Here is a 16,242-nt window from a genome sequence, read left to right on the forward strand (position 1 = left end):
AATGACCCCCAGTGATAAAGACTAGAAGAGGATAGGTCACGACCTGTAGCTTTCCTTCTAGCTCAACAACACTGTGACCTTCAGTGGAGATAACAGAGAGCTTCTTCGAAACGTAGACCGTCCCCATCACAATCATCTATATCTCACCCACCAACCTCAAAACTGCAGTTAGGAGAACTTGGTTGAGTCCCTGAAAGACCTCCATGTAGATCATGTGCTGCCACCATCAGAAACTCTCCATCAGTTTGCTGACCATCTGACCACATTCTACCCAACATGGCATAATATCACCTCAGAAAAGTGGGCATTAGAATTTATCAGATACGGATACCTGATTCCATATCTATGCCTCCTGCCTATCCCTCAGCCCATCCCTCTTTAGGGACCTTTCTCACAAACACCTTTTAGGTCGTGTCCTGGATCACTGGTCTGTAGTCTTGGGGAGGTCCCAGCTGGCTCTACATAGCTGCCGCTGGGTTGGTTTTCTTCCCTTTGATTGCTGATCTCTGCAGGGCTGGCACTCTCCATTCACACAATAGTTCAAAGTCCTGATTTTGGTGGGGACTGGGCATTGAGTACAGACTCTTCATACTGTGGTGCTCATCTCCCAGCTCCAAGCTCCAACAGAGCAAAACTGATACCATGTTGACTTCAGTCACTTGCAAGGTTAGTTGGAAATTGAGATTTGGCTTTGAGAATGTCAGTGATGCTTCACTGCTGGACTTAGGCACCCAAAGAGGCATTGAAATGGCTATGTTTATCTGTGAATCTGGTTTCAAGTGACTGATTCAGAATCCACTGAACTGAATGGAAAGTCTCCCATTGACTTCAGTGAATTTGGATCTGACCCTAGGCCTCCACTGATTTTACATCACAGAATCACAGAATATCAGGGTTGGAAGGAACCTCAGGAGGTCATCTAGTCCAACCCCCTGCTCAAAGCCTGCTCAATACCTAACTAAATCATCCCAGCCAGGGCTTTGTCAAGCCTGACCTTAAAAACCTCTAAGGAAGGAGATTCCACCACCTCCCTAGGCAACCCATTCCAGTGCTTCACCACCCTCCTAGTGAAAAAGTTTTTCCTAATATCCAACCTAAACCTCCTCCACTGCAACTTGAGACCATTACTCCTTGTTCTGTCATCTGATACCACTGAGAACAGTCTAGTTCTTTTCTCTTTGGAACTCCCTTGCAGCTAGTTGAAAGCAGCTATCAAATCCCCCCTCATTCTTTTCTTCTGCAGAATAAACTATTCCAGCCCCCTAATCATTTTTGTTGTCCTATGCTGGACTCTTTCCATTTTTTCCACATCTTTCCAGTAGTGTGGGGCCCAAAACTGGACACAGGACTCCAGATGAGTCCTCACCAATGTTGAATAGAGGGGAATGATCACATCCCTCGATCTCCTGGCAATGCCCTTACTTATACAGCCCAAAATGCTGTTAGCCTTCTTGGCAACAAGGGCATACTGCTGACTCATATCCAGCTTCTCATCCACAGTAATCCCTAGGTCTTTTTTGCAGAACTGCTGCTTAGCCATTCGGTCTCTAATCTGTAGCAGTGCATGGGATTCTTCTGTCCTAAGTGCAGGACTCTGCACTTGTTCTTGTTGAACCTCATGATATTTCTTTTGGCCCAATTCTCTAGTTTTTCTAAATCCCTCTGTATGTGATCCCTACCCTCCAGTGTATCTACCACTCCCAGGGCTGGCTCCAGGCACCAGCTAAGGAAGCAGGTGCTTGGGGCGGCCAATACAAAGGAGTAGCAATCTGTTCGCTATTGGGGTGGCCCATCTGCGTCTTTGGCGGGAATTCGGCTGCAGGTCCCTCAGTCCCTCTCATCCATGTTGAGCTGCTGCTGAAGTACCGCCAAAGAGGAAGAGAGGGAGCGAAGGACCTGCCACCGAATTGACGCCAAAGAATGGAATGGCGCAATTGAGCTGCTGGCGAAGTGTGGCAGAAAACCTGGAGCCAGCCTTGACCACTCCTCCCAGTTTAGTGTAATCTGGAAACTTGCTGAGGGTGTAGTCCACAACAGTCCACACCATCCTCCAGATCATTAATGAGGAAGGTTTTATTACATCCTCACATGTATGAGGCAGTGGTTTCCTCTGTCTTCCTTGAGGCCTCTCTTTCTGGGACAGAATCACATGTGCAAATCCTAGTGCCTGTTTCATAGGACAAAACCAAGGGGGATACGTTTGAGGGTGTATCAGATTGTGCTCTTCAAAGACAATTACGTAATCTAGAATTACGTAATCAAGGGCCCACTTCTTCTCCCTATGAAATCAATGAGAAGATTTACATGAGAAGGTGCAGGATTAGTCTCCTCATCAGATCATACAGTGAATATAATGAAAAGTGTTTGTGGGTTTTTTTCCCAGATCAACTGAGGGAGGACAAACATAAGTTTTCTCCTATTGCTGCAGTTTGAAGTGGGGAAAGTCTGGCATTTCCCCAGTGAGGGACTTGTGGTAGGCAAGGTCCCTTCAACAGAGGGGGAGGAAGGTATATTTTTGCAGTTGGGACTTAAAACATTTTGGACATTTTTCACCCTCTGCTTGGTCAGGGTGAGGGTTTCAGACCAGGACTTCTCAGTGGAAAGATGTGTTTGTTAACCCAATTTGAAGAAAAAACAAAAACAAATGGGGTGACACATTGAGAAGTGTCCGCCTTTGCAAAAACAATGGCAGGAAGGCAAAAGTGGAATTGCTTCAACTGAAAGCCAATCGCACAGAGTGAGGTATCATTATGGAAAAGTTTTGCAGTGAGTTCTAGCTTCCACGACACAAATTTCTATCACAACTTTAGGATAAATATTTTTTTTCTACTAAAGAGAATAATTTCTACTGAAGGACCAGAGCATCCCCTCTTATGAGAAACCTCTGCTGGGAGTCCCAGGAGTCTCTCCCAGGGATGTTTCCTTGGTATCCGGAGAGTTCTCACATCACAAACCAGAGAGTAAAGTGGCCACAGAGCCCAAAATTGAGAGGAAATGAGGAATCGTGCTTGTGAGTCTTGTGCTTTGTATACAAGGGCGCTCTTTTCAAGAACAGTTTCCTGGTCTCCCTTGTCTCTGGCAGCAGGGTACTAAGAGTGCTTTTTCCTCTCCATGCCTGGGATCTCAAGGAGGAACTGTTCACCCCTTAAACCACAATCCCCACTGGAGGTCTCCTCTGGGCAGTGTGGTTCTTCAACTCACTTCCCTTCCCCAGTACAAGTCTGGGCCCATCATGCAGAAATGTTTGATAGTGATAACAGGTGCAATGTCTTGAATGAAAACTTTTCAGCAAAGATACTTCACCAGCTATTCAGTCTATGAAGCTAGTCATATGCCCATCCCCTCTGAATAGAAGATTAGAAGAGAGATTAAAGCCCAACCTTTTTTGAACAATTTTTGCAAGAACTTTCGTAGTTACCATTAAGTAGAAAAAAGCTCAACAGGACACAGTTCAACTCTCCTAATATGGGCATCAGCTATTAAATGTGTTATATTATTTATGTAATGAATGATGTTCCATTTTCTGTTTCCATGTGCAGTCCTTTTCATACATACATTTCCTTTCATACAATATATTTTTTCTGGAGAGTTACATTTCTAGAGGATACTGAACAGCATGGTGGTGTTCATTTAAAAATACCAGAATAGAAAAGCAACTCTCCTCAGATCTAGCAAATATTCAGAGATGCTCTTGTGAAGCCAGGAAAAAGGGATCATGAAAGGAAGAAGAGACCAGAGAAGTTTAAAAATAAATTCTTCCATTTTCCAATATACAAGTTTTGTGTGTATTGACCAGACGATATATAAGAGAAATAAGACACAGACTTACATATTGTCTTCTCTAAGTTTTTGGAAAATGAAACAAATACTCACTGATCATGACTGAAACTTTGATTGTTAAGGGCCAGGTACAAAGGTAGCTACCTATTAAAGGTTAAAGATGTGCGGTATTGTCCTGTCTGTGAAATCAGAGGGGGTAGGAAGGACAGAAATGTGCATTATCCCCACTTTCCTCACACCAGTCTCTCCAGCATTTTGAGGTCTATGGATCCCAGGACCAGCTAAAGGACTTTCTGACATCCTGGTGAAAGGCCACAGCATGGCAGTCAGCTGAAACCTCCTTTTCCATGGGAGCAAAATAAACTTAGTGTGGAGGGGTTTAGTTTGGCTGAGGCTCACTGGAGCATGTAAGAGACACTCACCAGGAAGAGGAGATCACCAACATGTCTTATACTGATTCTATTGTAATCCTTCTGCCAGGTGGAGCTGGCAGCAGCCAGGGCTGGGTTCAATATCTAGGGGTTCCTTTTCAGCAATACAACAGAAAACTGGCTTGAGCCTTGACACAGAAACTTGGGGAAATGACACCCCGGGATGCCTCTGAGAGGCAATACTTCCCCATTCGCAAACACTGAGTGTAGGAAAGAAACTTTTAATGAAAGGAGGGAAGTCACCCAACATTAATTGGGGAAAATGCCACAAGCAGATTTCATAAAGATAAATCTGTGAGCAGGACAACTTCCCCAGGGTGTGTGGAGCAGATTTTTCTGCGTCCTCTTCTTGAGTTCTACAACCAAAACTTCCTTTTCTGTCCCCATCTCTGCTCCTTCACTATACCCCACTCATGGTCATTGCCCTTGCTGAGGGCCCTGGGTTAAGAAGTGCATCTTTGTAAGTTCACCTCACATTTGGGGAAGAAGGCACTTTGTTTGCTCCACCATCTGAGCACTTGCTCTGGCTGGCTGCCCCACCAGTCACTATTCCTCCCTACTGCCCTCCCTGCCAGCCACGCTTTCTCCTCTGCTTACCGCCCTACCAGATGTTATTCCTCCCCGACTTGTTCCAGTTGCTGGTCACCTTCTGCCACCTTCCTCTCTGCTATGACCTCTGCAGATCAGTCTCTTTTGAGTCCACCCAACTCTTAGTGCTTTTCAGGTCTTCCTGACTTTTAGGCTGGGCAGAAACACTGTCCCACCACACGTGATTTCAGCTCTTATTCAGCACTTATAATAATTTTTAAAAAGAGACTCCAAAAGGAGCCTATTTCCCTCTGTCTTTGAATAGCGGGGAGGAACAGGTAAAACCAGACGGGGGACCCTGAGGTAGAGTCCACATCTCCTGGCAGGGACATTTATTCATATCCCATCATAATCAATCAAAAGTCCATCATTGTTTAGGTCCAAAACGGTAACACTTAGAAATGCCTTCCATGTGTGAGGCTACATGGTGGTGACACTAACATGTTCTATCTTTCCATAGTTGCCTTAATCTGTTTATTGCTGCCTAGTGGTGTGATCGTCATCTTTCTTGGAAAATGCACACGTAAGTTAACTTAATTTTCTTTTGTTTAATTTGCATAAGGTGTAAATTTTTAATAGTGAGGGTGATTAACCATTGGAACAATTTACCAAGGGTTGCAGTGGTGTCTCCAACCCTGACAATTTCTGAATCAAGATTGAATGTTATTTAAAACAAAAACAAAAAAAACCCTCTGCTCTAGGAATTATTATGGGGCGGTTCTCTGGCCTGTGTTCTAGAAGTGATCTGACTAGACAATCACAATAGTCCCTTTTAGCCTTGGAATCAATAAAAAAACTGTTATATTGCACGTGAATGAGATTAATTTTGCTTTAAAGAAACACTGCAGAAGCTGACTGACAGCAGCAGAGAGAACACAATGCTGGTCAAATGTACTGATAGCAAAAGTACTGGATCCAAATATTTTTCCACATGAATCTCTCTGAAGGTGGCTAATTTATTATGTTCAAGATCTTTAAAATACAATTAGCTAATTTTAATATCTCCAAGCAATGAATTCCACAGATTGACTGTGTGTTGCGTGAAAAGTACCTCCTTTTGTTTGTTCGTTTGTTTAAACCTATTAATTTAATCAAGTAACCCCTAGTTCTAGTGTAATGCACATGGGTAAATAATATTTCCCTTTTCCCTTTTCTCTTCCTCCACAGCATTCATGATTTCATAGATCTCTGTCATATTCCCCCTTTATCATCTCTTTTCCAAGTTGAACAGTCCTAGTCTTTTAAATCTCTTCTCATATGGGAGCTGTTCCCATTATTTTGGGACAGATCTGTGGCCTGTGTTCTAGAGGTGATCAGAATAGATGATCAGAATGGTCTCTTTTGGCCTTGGAATCAGTGAGAAAACCATCATATTGCAAGTTAAAGAGGTTAATTTTGCTTGAAAGAAACAATGGAGAAACTGACTGACAATGGAGAAGATAAATGACAGCAGCAGAGAGAACACAATGCTGGTCAAATGTCCTGTAGGCAAAAGTAGTAGATCCAAATATGTGTCCACATGGACCTCACTGAAGGTGGCTAATTTATGATGTTCAAGATGTTTAAAATACAATTAGCGAATTTTAATATCACCTAGCAATCAGTTCCAAGGTTGAATGTGGGTTGTGTGAAAAGTACTTCCCTTTGTTTGTTTGTTTTAAGCCTATTAATTTAATCAAGTAACCCCTAGTTCTTGTGTTATGCGAATAGGAAAATAATAGTTCCCTTTTCCCTTTTCTCTTCCTCCACAGCATTCATGATTTCATAGATCTCTGTCATATTCCCCCTTTGTCATCTCTTTTCCAAGCTGAACAGTCCAATTCTTTTAAGTCTCTTCCTGTATGGGAGCTGTTCCATATCCTTAATCATTTTTGTTGCCCTTCTCTATACTTTTCCCAGTTCTATCATACATTTTTTTAGATGGGGTGTCCAGAACTGCATACAGTATTCATTGTGTGGGTGTACCATGGATTTATGTAGTAGCATTATGTTATTTTCTGTCTTATAATCTACTTCTTTTCTTATGGTTCCTTATATTCTGTTAGCGTTTTTGACTACTGATGCACATTGAGCAGATGTTTTCTGAGAACTATCTATGCTTTTGAGAATTTTACCGGCGTTACAACTGAATAAGTTGGATTTGGTCAAATATGAATTGAGGATGCTCAGTACTTCACAGAAACAGGCAGTGGCACACGAAGCTATCAACATAAGCTACCTACCTAATCTAACTCTTACCTTTTTGCAAAAATAGTTTTTTGCACATCTTTTTCTCCTTGTCTCTTCTTTCTCTCTGGTGTGGCTGGGAAAGCTAGAATTGATCTGGAATGAGTGATATCTAAGGCCTTCTTGCCTGCTTCAAAAGCAGCTACTTGGTCTTTTCACAGCCACTAGGAGCCTTACATGCTGCTCTCACAGGTTCAAGAATTGTGCTTGACCATTACATGGCTCATTTGGAAGCCCTCAAGACAGATCTTGATGTAAGGTAGACAAGTGTATTCTTTCACATCTTGTTTACATGTCAAAAACCTCCTTGAAATTGAGTTTCTTTGAGTTTGTTTGCTTCTCCTTCTCTAGAAAAGAAAGAAGAGCATTCTGAATAATGTAAGATTTCCTATGTACCAGTTAATCCCTCAGGAAGGGGCACTTATCACCCAGGCACAAAGATAGAGCAGATATGAAAATATGATTCGTTATTCCATGTGCCAAAAGCCACTATAGGGGAGTATGAAGCTTTAAAATGTTTTTGCTCTTCCAACAGCAGTTAACTGGATAAGGGTATGATTGCTTCCATTGATTTCAGTGGGAATTAGATTGGGCTGAATTAGACTATCTTGACCTTCTGCCTGCCTTTCTTTCAGTGCTATGAACACTGAGAGCTAGATTACGTAAGAGGAGTGTATTTCCATATATTTCTAGTGAATATAGTCATTCACTGGTCTTAAAACTTTTGGACATTGTCACAGAGTGTGGGGGAGTCCGGCCCTGCACCCCTCTTCCTGGGACTCACAGTGACTCTCAGCCAGCCAGTAAGACGGAAGGTTTATTGGACAGCAGGAACGCAGGCTACAGCAGAGCTTGGAGGCACAACCAGGACCCCTCAATCAAATCCTTCTGGGTGTTCAGGGTGCTTGGATCCCAGCTTGGGTGTTATATCCTTGGGGGCAGCCGGTTTAGGAAGAAATCACTTGAGGCCAGAGAGCAGACAGCTAACAAAACTACCATTTTATTTACAGACACAGAGCTCACCCAACCGGCCGAAACAGGCTGAGCTATCCCCTAATAATCTAACTCAGTTGCCATAGCAACAAAAACCATGACAACCAAATACACAACATATTCCTCCCCCCCAATAAGTACATCCCCTAAATAAAACACGCACTAGACTAGAGAAGGAGGGTAGACTGCCTCCATTCCCGGCTAAACCCTGGGGATCATTTTGCCCCATAACTGTGGGTTCACCCTAGCTAAAGATCCAGCCGATGAGGAGGCCTTCTGTCTCTAGGTGGATTACGGCGAACTTCTGGTGTTGTTGCACCCGAAAGTACCATGGGCTCAGGGTCCGCAGCACGAACAGGTGAGGAGGTGGTATCAGCTCGTGCTGGGCAAAGGGGTATCTCAGCCGCCGGCACTGCAGATGTGTCCTGAGGACTGGCATGACCTGGCAACAGCTGATCTACATGTCGCCGCCAGGTAAGATTCTCTGCAGTCCGAACTGTGTTGGAAACAGGTCCTGTTTGAGTGATGATTGTGGCCGGGACCCATTTATCTCTGGAAGTATAATTCTGAGCCAAAACTGGCTGTCCCGGGCTAAAGGTTTGGTCTTTTGCTCTGGGTGCCCGTCTGATGACTTGATATTGCTGCTGATGTTGCACAATTTGTCAGGGTTCAAAAGGTTTCAGCAGATCAAAGCAAGTGCACAGCTGTCGTCCCATCATTAGAAAGGCCAGGGATGCCTGGGTCGTAGCATGAGGTGTGTTTCTGTAGGAAAGTAAAAAGGTATCCAGACGCTTTTGAATGGCGTGTTGTCCCCTTGCTGATGTCAAAGCGTGTTTCATTGTCTGCACAAATCTTTCAGCTAATCCGTTGCTGGATGGATGATATGGTGCTGACGTGATGTGGTGTATCCCGTTTGCCTTCATAAAATTTTGAAATTCCTGAGAGACAAACTGTGGTCCGTTGTCACTCACAAGTTGTTCTGGCAGACCAAAACGACTAAAGAGTCCTCGTAGTTTTTGGATAGTACTCTCTGCAGTAGTGGACTGCATTATAGAGACTTCTGGCCATTTAGAATGGGCATCTACTGCCACCAAGAACATGCTTCCTTCAAGGGGGCCAGCAAAGTCAATGTGAATACATTGCCACGGGTTTTCTGGCCAGTCCCATTGGTGTAGAGGTGTAGAGGTGCCCACTGGGGTGCATTCCTCACACCCTGACATGACATACAAGCTTTTGCCTTCTCTTCAATAGCACTGTCCAATCCAGGCCACCAAAAATAGCTTCGTGCAATTTCCTTCATGCGCACTATTCCACAGTGATCGGAATGTAGCTGTTCTAACATCTGTGATCTCAATGGTGGTGGAATAATGACACGTCTCCCCCACAACAAACAACCAGATTGGACCGATAACTCCGTCCTCCTGGACATGTAGGTAACAAGGTCGGGTGAGACCGGAGAGGTTTGTCGAGATTTTCCATGCATCACCAGGTCCATAACTTGGGAAAATACTGGGTCAACGCGAGTTGCCTTCTTTATCTGAGTAGCAGTGATGGGTGTATTCTCTACCTGTTCAAAGTAGAAGATTTCCTTTTGGGCACTATCTTGATGTTTGACTGGCAAAGGCAACCTTGAGAGGCCATCTGCATTGCCGTGCAGAGTGGATTTCCGATATTTGATTTCATATGTGTGTGCTGAAAGTAACAATGCCCAACGTTGCATACGACTAGCAGCTAATGGGGGAATGCCTGTGTAGGGTCCAAAAATTGACGTCAGAGGTCGATGGTCTGTGAGAAGAGTAAACTTTTGCCCAAACAGATACTGATGAAACTTCCGAATTCCAAAAACAATTCCTAATGCCTCACATTCGATTTGGGCGTAGTTAGTTTCTGCTTTGCTTAGAGTGCGTGAAGCAAAAGCAATAGGTCTCTCTTCTCCCGAAGGCATAATATGTGACACGACTGCTCCCACTCCATAAGGGGAGGCATCGCAGGCCAATTGCAGGGGTAAGGATGGATCAAAGTGCGTTAGAACTTCAGAATTTAGCAATGCAGCCTTAGCTTTGTTAAATGCAACATCACGGGCTTCAGTCCACTTCCAGGCCTTGTTCTGCCCAAGGAGCTCATTAAGTGGTTTTAGCAGTGTGGCTAACTGTGACCTTCTTCGTTAATTACCATTGAAGGAGTTATCCTCCATCAACTTATCTTATTGTTTTTTTTAAAAGCCGTTTTATTTTTGTCCTTCACAACATCTTTTGGCAACATGTTGCCCCTTCTATACCTTTTCTATATTGCTCCCCTCCAGGCCCCACCCCTGCTCCACCTCTTCCCGTTCCCACTCTGCCTCTACCTGCCCCATTACACGCCCTCTTCTAGGAGCTCCACTCCCTCGTTCCGCCTCTTCCTCCCCCTGCTCCTTCCCGCAGAGCCTCCAGCTCTCTGCAGAACAGCTGATCAGTGGCAGGCAGGAGGTTCTGGGTTGGAGGGGGAGGAGCTGATTGGTGGGGCCTGCCTATGAGTGCAATTTCTGTCTCAGAAAAACTGTACCCTGTTCACTGGAGCTCACACAAGCTCTTCGGTAGGAAAGTGTTCACGAGGCACCACACCAGAGTGCATGGGATGACCTTAATTGGGACTATGGGGGTTCTATTAGCTCTGTATTTAGCACTGTTACTGGTATACTGTGTGCAATTCTGGTTTCCCAAACTAAAGAAGGAAGTTTTCAAACTGGAGAGGGTTCATAGAAGAGCACCAGAATGATTAAAGGATTAGATAACATGTGTTATAGTGATAGATTCAATGAGCTCAACCTGTTTAGCTGACCACAGACAAGAGGTGACTTGATTACACTCTATATGTATGTAAATAGAGAAGAACTATTTCAAACAAACTCTTTAGTCTAGCAGAGAATGGTCTATCAAAATCCAATGGCTGGAAAGTAAAACTAGGAAAGTCAGACTAGAAATAAAGCTTATATTTTTCAGAGTGAGTGTGATCACCCATTATAACAATTTATCAAGGGTTCTGGTGGATCCTCCATCACTGGAAATTTTTCAAATCATGTACTTTAGTGTTAACATTAATTTTTGGGGGGAAGTTCTCTGGCCCATGTTATATATGATGAGAGTGCTTCCTTCTGGCCTTAGACAGTATGAGGTTTATTTTGCCACTTGCTCCCTCACAGCTATTCTCCAAATACTACAACTTCATAGCTTAACTATTAGTTATCCTTGTTTTTGACTATACTATTACAAAAGGTGCTATTGTTATCTTTATATATACATTTTTTTCTTTTTTAGGAGACTTGGAAAAGAGAATTAGTAAGTCTGTGGTCTTTTTCTTCCGCATGCTCTACTGCTGTGTAGGAATCTTGTACAATGAAAGGAAAAAAGATTGAGTTATTAGACCTCACCCCACTTTCTTGTTTTTGATAATTTTGTCAATAACATATGAGCACTTGCTGTTTTGAGCAGTGCTGCTCATACATTGTTGAAATTTAAATAGACTCACCCACTACTGGTCTGTATTCTCCAAGAACCATAACGCTCTTGCAGAGATACAGTATGAAAGATAATGCACACATTGAAAGGACTCTGCATTGAAATAAGCAAATGGAATGCAGCTCGTGATGCAAATGGTGTTACTGCTCCTTTCATAGCAGAATCCATATTAGCAGAGGAGTGTAGTGTGTCATACTCATCTCTTGCTAATTAATTGTGGCCATGAAACTTCTTCTTAAATTGATTAAAGCAAGAATATAATGTTCTCTATCTACAATGTAGCGGGGTAGGAATGGGGCTAGCCCATGGATTGAATAGCTAGCTCTGTACCCATGACCAATATTTATGCTAATCAACAAATAAAAATTCTCATTCACCCTCTTCAATAAATAAGTCAATGGACATGCACTGAACTGTCTTCTCCTCCCCACTTTTCTTTTGCAGAGGAACTCACAGAGGAAAAAGGTGAGTTTGCCTACTTTCCTCAATACTTAAAGTTGACTGACCAAACTTTGTGTGCCCTGTATTGATTCCAACAATTTCAGCTGCAGAAGGGATGCTATCATTGTGTACCCCATACATCTGGGAAGTGGAGGGTCTGGGTAGATTACTCTGGAATTGTGGTGTATCATCAAACTGAGACCTCACCAGCATTTTGCAAAGAAAGTCAGAGTGGTAGAGAGCAGTCAGGTATGATAGAAAAAACATCCATGCACTACAGAAACTGAACATATCCGTTGAATGAAAAAGCTCTGGATAGGGAGTGTGGCAGGACCAAGTTGCTAGTGCTGTGCCTGACCTTGTAGTAACTGAGGCCATGCAGACACTCCATCCTGTGCCTCAGGGATGGAGGGAGAATTTTCCTTCCCAAATAGCTTCCCCCAAATGGGGAAACCACATCCTGTGCAGAGCACCCAGTGTCGGCTGTTTGACAATTTCCCTGCAAAGGAAGTGCTTATAATGACATAGGAATGTTTGCTGGAGCACGAAATAGAACCTAGATACTCTGTCTTCCGGTCCGGTGTATTCAGTATGAGAGCAAGGTGTTGGCAGAAACTTTCCATTTAAATGTGTCTATTTCAGGCAGAAAAAAACTTTTTGGATGAAGAAAAGAACAAGAAAGAAGAAAAAGCATCTCAGTAGAGTGGGGGGCAGTGTAGGCACAGGCACCAACTTATTAATTTCTTCAGGGGTGCTTGACCTCCTCTCTACACCAGGCCATGCCCCTACTATACCTATTCCTCAAGGCCTTACACCCGCCCCACTTCTTCCAGCTCCCACTCTGCCTCTTCAAGCAACATCACTCAGCATTATACACAGCACAGAAGAAAAAAAATGGATAGATATCACCCTATCCCAAGATCTTGACCTCTGGCTTTCCTTCTAGCTCAACGACATTATGACCTGCAGTGGCGATAACAGAGACCTCCTTTTAAATGTAGACAGCCCCCACCACATTCATCTACATCTCACCCACCTATCTCAAAACCACAGTTATGAGAACTTGGTTGAGTCCCTGAGACACCTCCACCTAGACCTTGTGCTGCCACCATCAGAAACTACCCATCAATTTTCTGACCATCTGACCCCATTCTACCCAACATGGTGGAATATCACCTCAGACAAGTGGGCGTTGGAATTCAACAGTAACGGAAACCCGATTCCATATCTATGCCTCCTGCCTATCCCTCAGCCCATCCCTCTTCAGGGACCTTTCTCACAAACACCTTTTAGGTCCTCTCCTGGCTCCCTGGTCTGTAGTCTTAGGGAGCTCCTAGGTAGTTTCCCCTGGGTTTGTTTTCTTCCCCTTGATTGCTGGTCTCTGCAGGGCTGGCACTCCCCAGTCATACACTGAACTGCACAATAGTTCACAGTCCGAATTTTAGTTGGGAGTGGGAGTTGAGTACATACTCTTCAGGCTCCAAGATGCAACAGAGCAAAAGTGAAACCATGGGGAATTCAGTCACTTACAGGATTAGTTGGTAATTGAGATTTAGCTTTGGTAATGTCAGTGATGCTTCAGTCCTGGACTTAGGCACCTAAAGAGGCACTGAGATGGCTACGTTCTTCTGTGAATCTGGTGTCAAGTGACTGATTCAGAATCCACTGTAGTGAATGGAAAGTCTCCCATTGACTTCAGTGAATTTAGATCTGGCTCTAGGACTGCACTGATTTTATATGACTGTCACATGTATGAGAGGGAGGTTTTCTGTGTCCTTGAGGCCTCTGTCTTCTGGGACAGAATCATGTGTGAAAACCCTTGTGCCTTTTTTGTGGGAGAAAACTAAGGGGAAAAAGTGAACTTTACAATCACATATTTGAGGACGTATCAAGTTGTGCTCTTGCCAATTATAATTATGTAATCCAGGGTCCAGTTTTTCTACCAATGAAATCAAGTAAAACGATTTACATGAGAAGGAGCAGGATTAGGCTTCTCCTCAAATCATATTGTGAATATAATGAAAACTCTTTGTATTTTCTTTTTTCAAGATAAACCGTGGGAGGACAAATGTAAGTTTTCTCCGATGGCTGCAGTTTGAGAGAAAGAGCCTGGCATTTCCCTAGCATGGGACATATGATAGCCAGAGTCCCTCCCAGGGATGTCTCCTTGGTATCCAGAGAGTTCTCACCTCACAAAGTAAAGTGGACACAGAGCATGAGATTGAGGGGAAATGAGGCCTCGTACTCGTGAGTCTTGGGCTATATGTACCAGGATGCTCTTTTCCAGAGCAGTTTCCTGGCCTCCCTTGTCTCTGACAGCAGGGTGCTAAGAGTGCTTTGTCCTCTCCTTGCCTGAGATCTCAAGGAGGAACTGTTCATCCCATAGACCACAATCCCCACTGGAGGTCTCTTCTGGGCTCTGTGGTTCTGTAACTCACTCCCTTTCCTGGGCCAATCATGCAAAAACATTCAATAGTGGAAATAGGTGCAATGTCTTGAATGAAAAGTTTTCAGCAAAGAGCCTTCCTCTGCCATTTAGTCTATGAGGCTAGTCATATGCCCATCCCCCCTGTATAGAAGATTAGAAGAGAGATTAGAGCCCAACATTTTTCAGACAATTTTAGCAAGAACCTTCGTAGTCACTATTTTCTTCTCTAAGTTTTCTGAAAATGAAACAAATACTCAGTGATCATGACTAAAACTTTCATTGTGTAAGGGCCAGGCAGGAAGGTAGTTACCTATTAATGGTTATTATGTGCGGTATTGTCCTGTCTGTGCAATCAGAGGGGGTAGTAAGAGGGGCAATGTGCATTATCCCCACTTCCCACACACCAGTCCCTCCAGCATTTTCAGTTGCATGGATCCCAGCACCCGCTAAAGGGCTTTCCGACATCCTGGTGAAAGGCCACATCATGGTAGTCAGCTGAACCCTCCTCTTCCATGGGGCAAAATAAACTTAGTGTGGAGGGGTTAGTTTGGCTGAGGTTCATTGGAGCATGTAAGAGACACTCAACAGGAAGGGGAGATCACCAACATGGCTCATATTGATTGTATTGTAACCCTTCTGCCAGGTGGAGCTGGTAGTGCCAGGGCTCAGTCCAATATTTAGGGATTCTTTTTCAAGAATACAACAGAAAACTGGCTTGAGAGGGCAAAACTTCCCCATTTGCAAGCACAGATTCTGAGTGTAAGAAAGGAACTTTTAATGAAAGAAGGGAAGTCATCCAACCTTAGTTGGGGAAAATGCCGCGAGCAGGATTGACAAAGATAAAGCTGTGAGAAAGACACCCATCCCAGAGTACATGGGGCAGAGTCTACTGCCTCCTGGTCCTGAGTTCTACAACCAAAACTTCCTTTTCTATACCCCTCCCTGATCCTTCACCAAATCCCACTCACAGTGATTGCCCTTGGTGAGGACCCAGAGTTCAGAGGTGCCTCTGTGTGAGTTCCCCTCTCATATGGAGAAGAACGCACCTTTTTTGCTCTGCCATCTGAGCACTTGCTCTGGGTGGCTGCCCCTCCAGTCACTATTCCTCCCTACTGCCCTCCCTGCCAGCCATGGTTTCTCCCCTGCTGGCTGCCCTACCAGCCGTTATTCCTCCCCCACCTGTTCCAGTCGCCGGTCACCTCCTGCCACCTGCCTCTCTGCTGTGACCTTTGCAGGTCAGTCTCTTGAGAGTCCACCAAACTCTTAGTGACTGTCAGCTCTTAGTGACTTTTAGCTCTTAAGAGGCTGGGCAGAAACTCTGTCCCACCACACGTGATTCCGGCTCTTACTGAGTGCTTAAAGTAACAAAAGATTCCTAGTTGATCCTATTTCGCTCTGTCTTTGAATAGTGGGGTTAAACCAGACTAAGGACCCTTAGTTAGAGTCCACATCTCCTAGCAGAGACATATGTTCATATCCCATCATTGTTCATAGCCCATCAAAAATCCATTATTGTTTAGGTCCAAAACTGTAACCCTTAGAAATACCTGCCATGTTTGTGGCTAGATGGTGGTGATAGTAATATATTCTATCTTCCCGTAGGTGCCTTAATCTGTTTACTGCTGTGTATTGCTGATACCATCATACTTTTCCTTGGAATATGTAAAAGTAAGTTAACTTAATTTTCTTTTGTTTAATTTGCATAAGGTGTAAATTTTTATTAGTGAGGATGGTTTACCATTGGAACAATTTATCAAGAGTTGGGGTGCTGTCTCCAAACCTTGCAATTTCTAAATCAAGATTGGATTTTGTTTTTTTTAATTCTGCTCTAAGGATTCTTTTGGGGCAGTTCTCTGGC

At 43.8% G+C, this 16,242-nt stretch overlaps 1 protein-coding gene across 6 annotated transcripts in view; it reads left to right on the plus strand.

Moving 5' to 3' along the window:
* Window positions 1-16,242, plus strand: part of LOC123350278 — a 117,786-nt gene that overhangs the window by 47,804 nt on the left and 53,740 nt on the right. For all 6 annotated transcript variants that reach the window (XM_044988771.1, XM_044988775.1, XM_044988773.1 and 3 more), the window contains 5 exons: window positions 5,260-5,322; window positions 11,315-11,335; window positions 11,960-11,980; window positions 14,006-14,026; window positions 15,987-16,052. In XM_044988771.1, the coding sequence (XP_044844706.1) occupies window positions 5,260-5,322; window positions 11,315-11,335; window positions 11,960-11,980; window positions 14,006-14,026; window positions 15,987-16,052 (192 nt within the window). The remainder of the gene's footprint in view (window positions 1-5,259; window positions 5,323-11,314; window positions 11,336-11,959; window positions 11,981-14,005; window positions 14,027-15,986; window positions 16,053-16,242) is intronic.

This window comes from Mauremys mutica, chromosome 15, assembly GCF_020497125.1.
Source record: "Mauremys mutica isolate MM-2020 ecotype Southern chromosome 15, ASM2049712v1, whole genome shotgun sequence".
Lineage (NCBI taxonomy): Eukaryota > Metazoa > Chordata > Testudines > Geoemydidae > Mauremys > Mauremys mutica.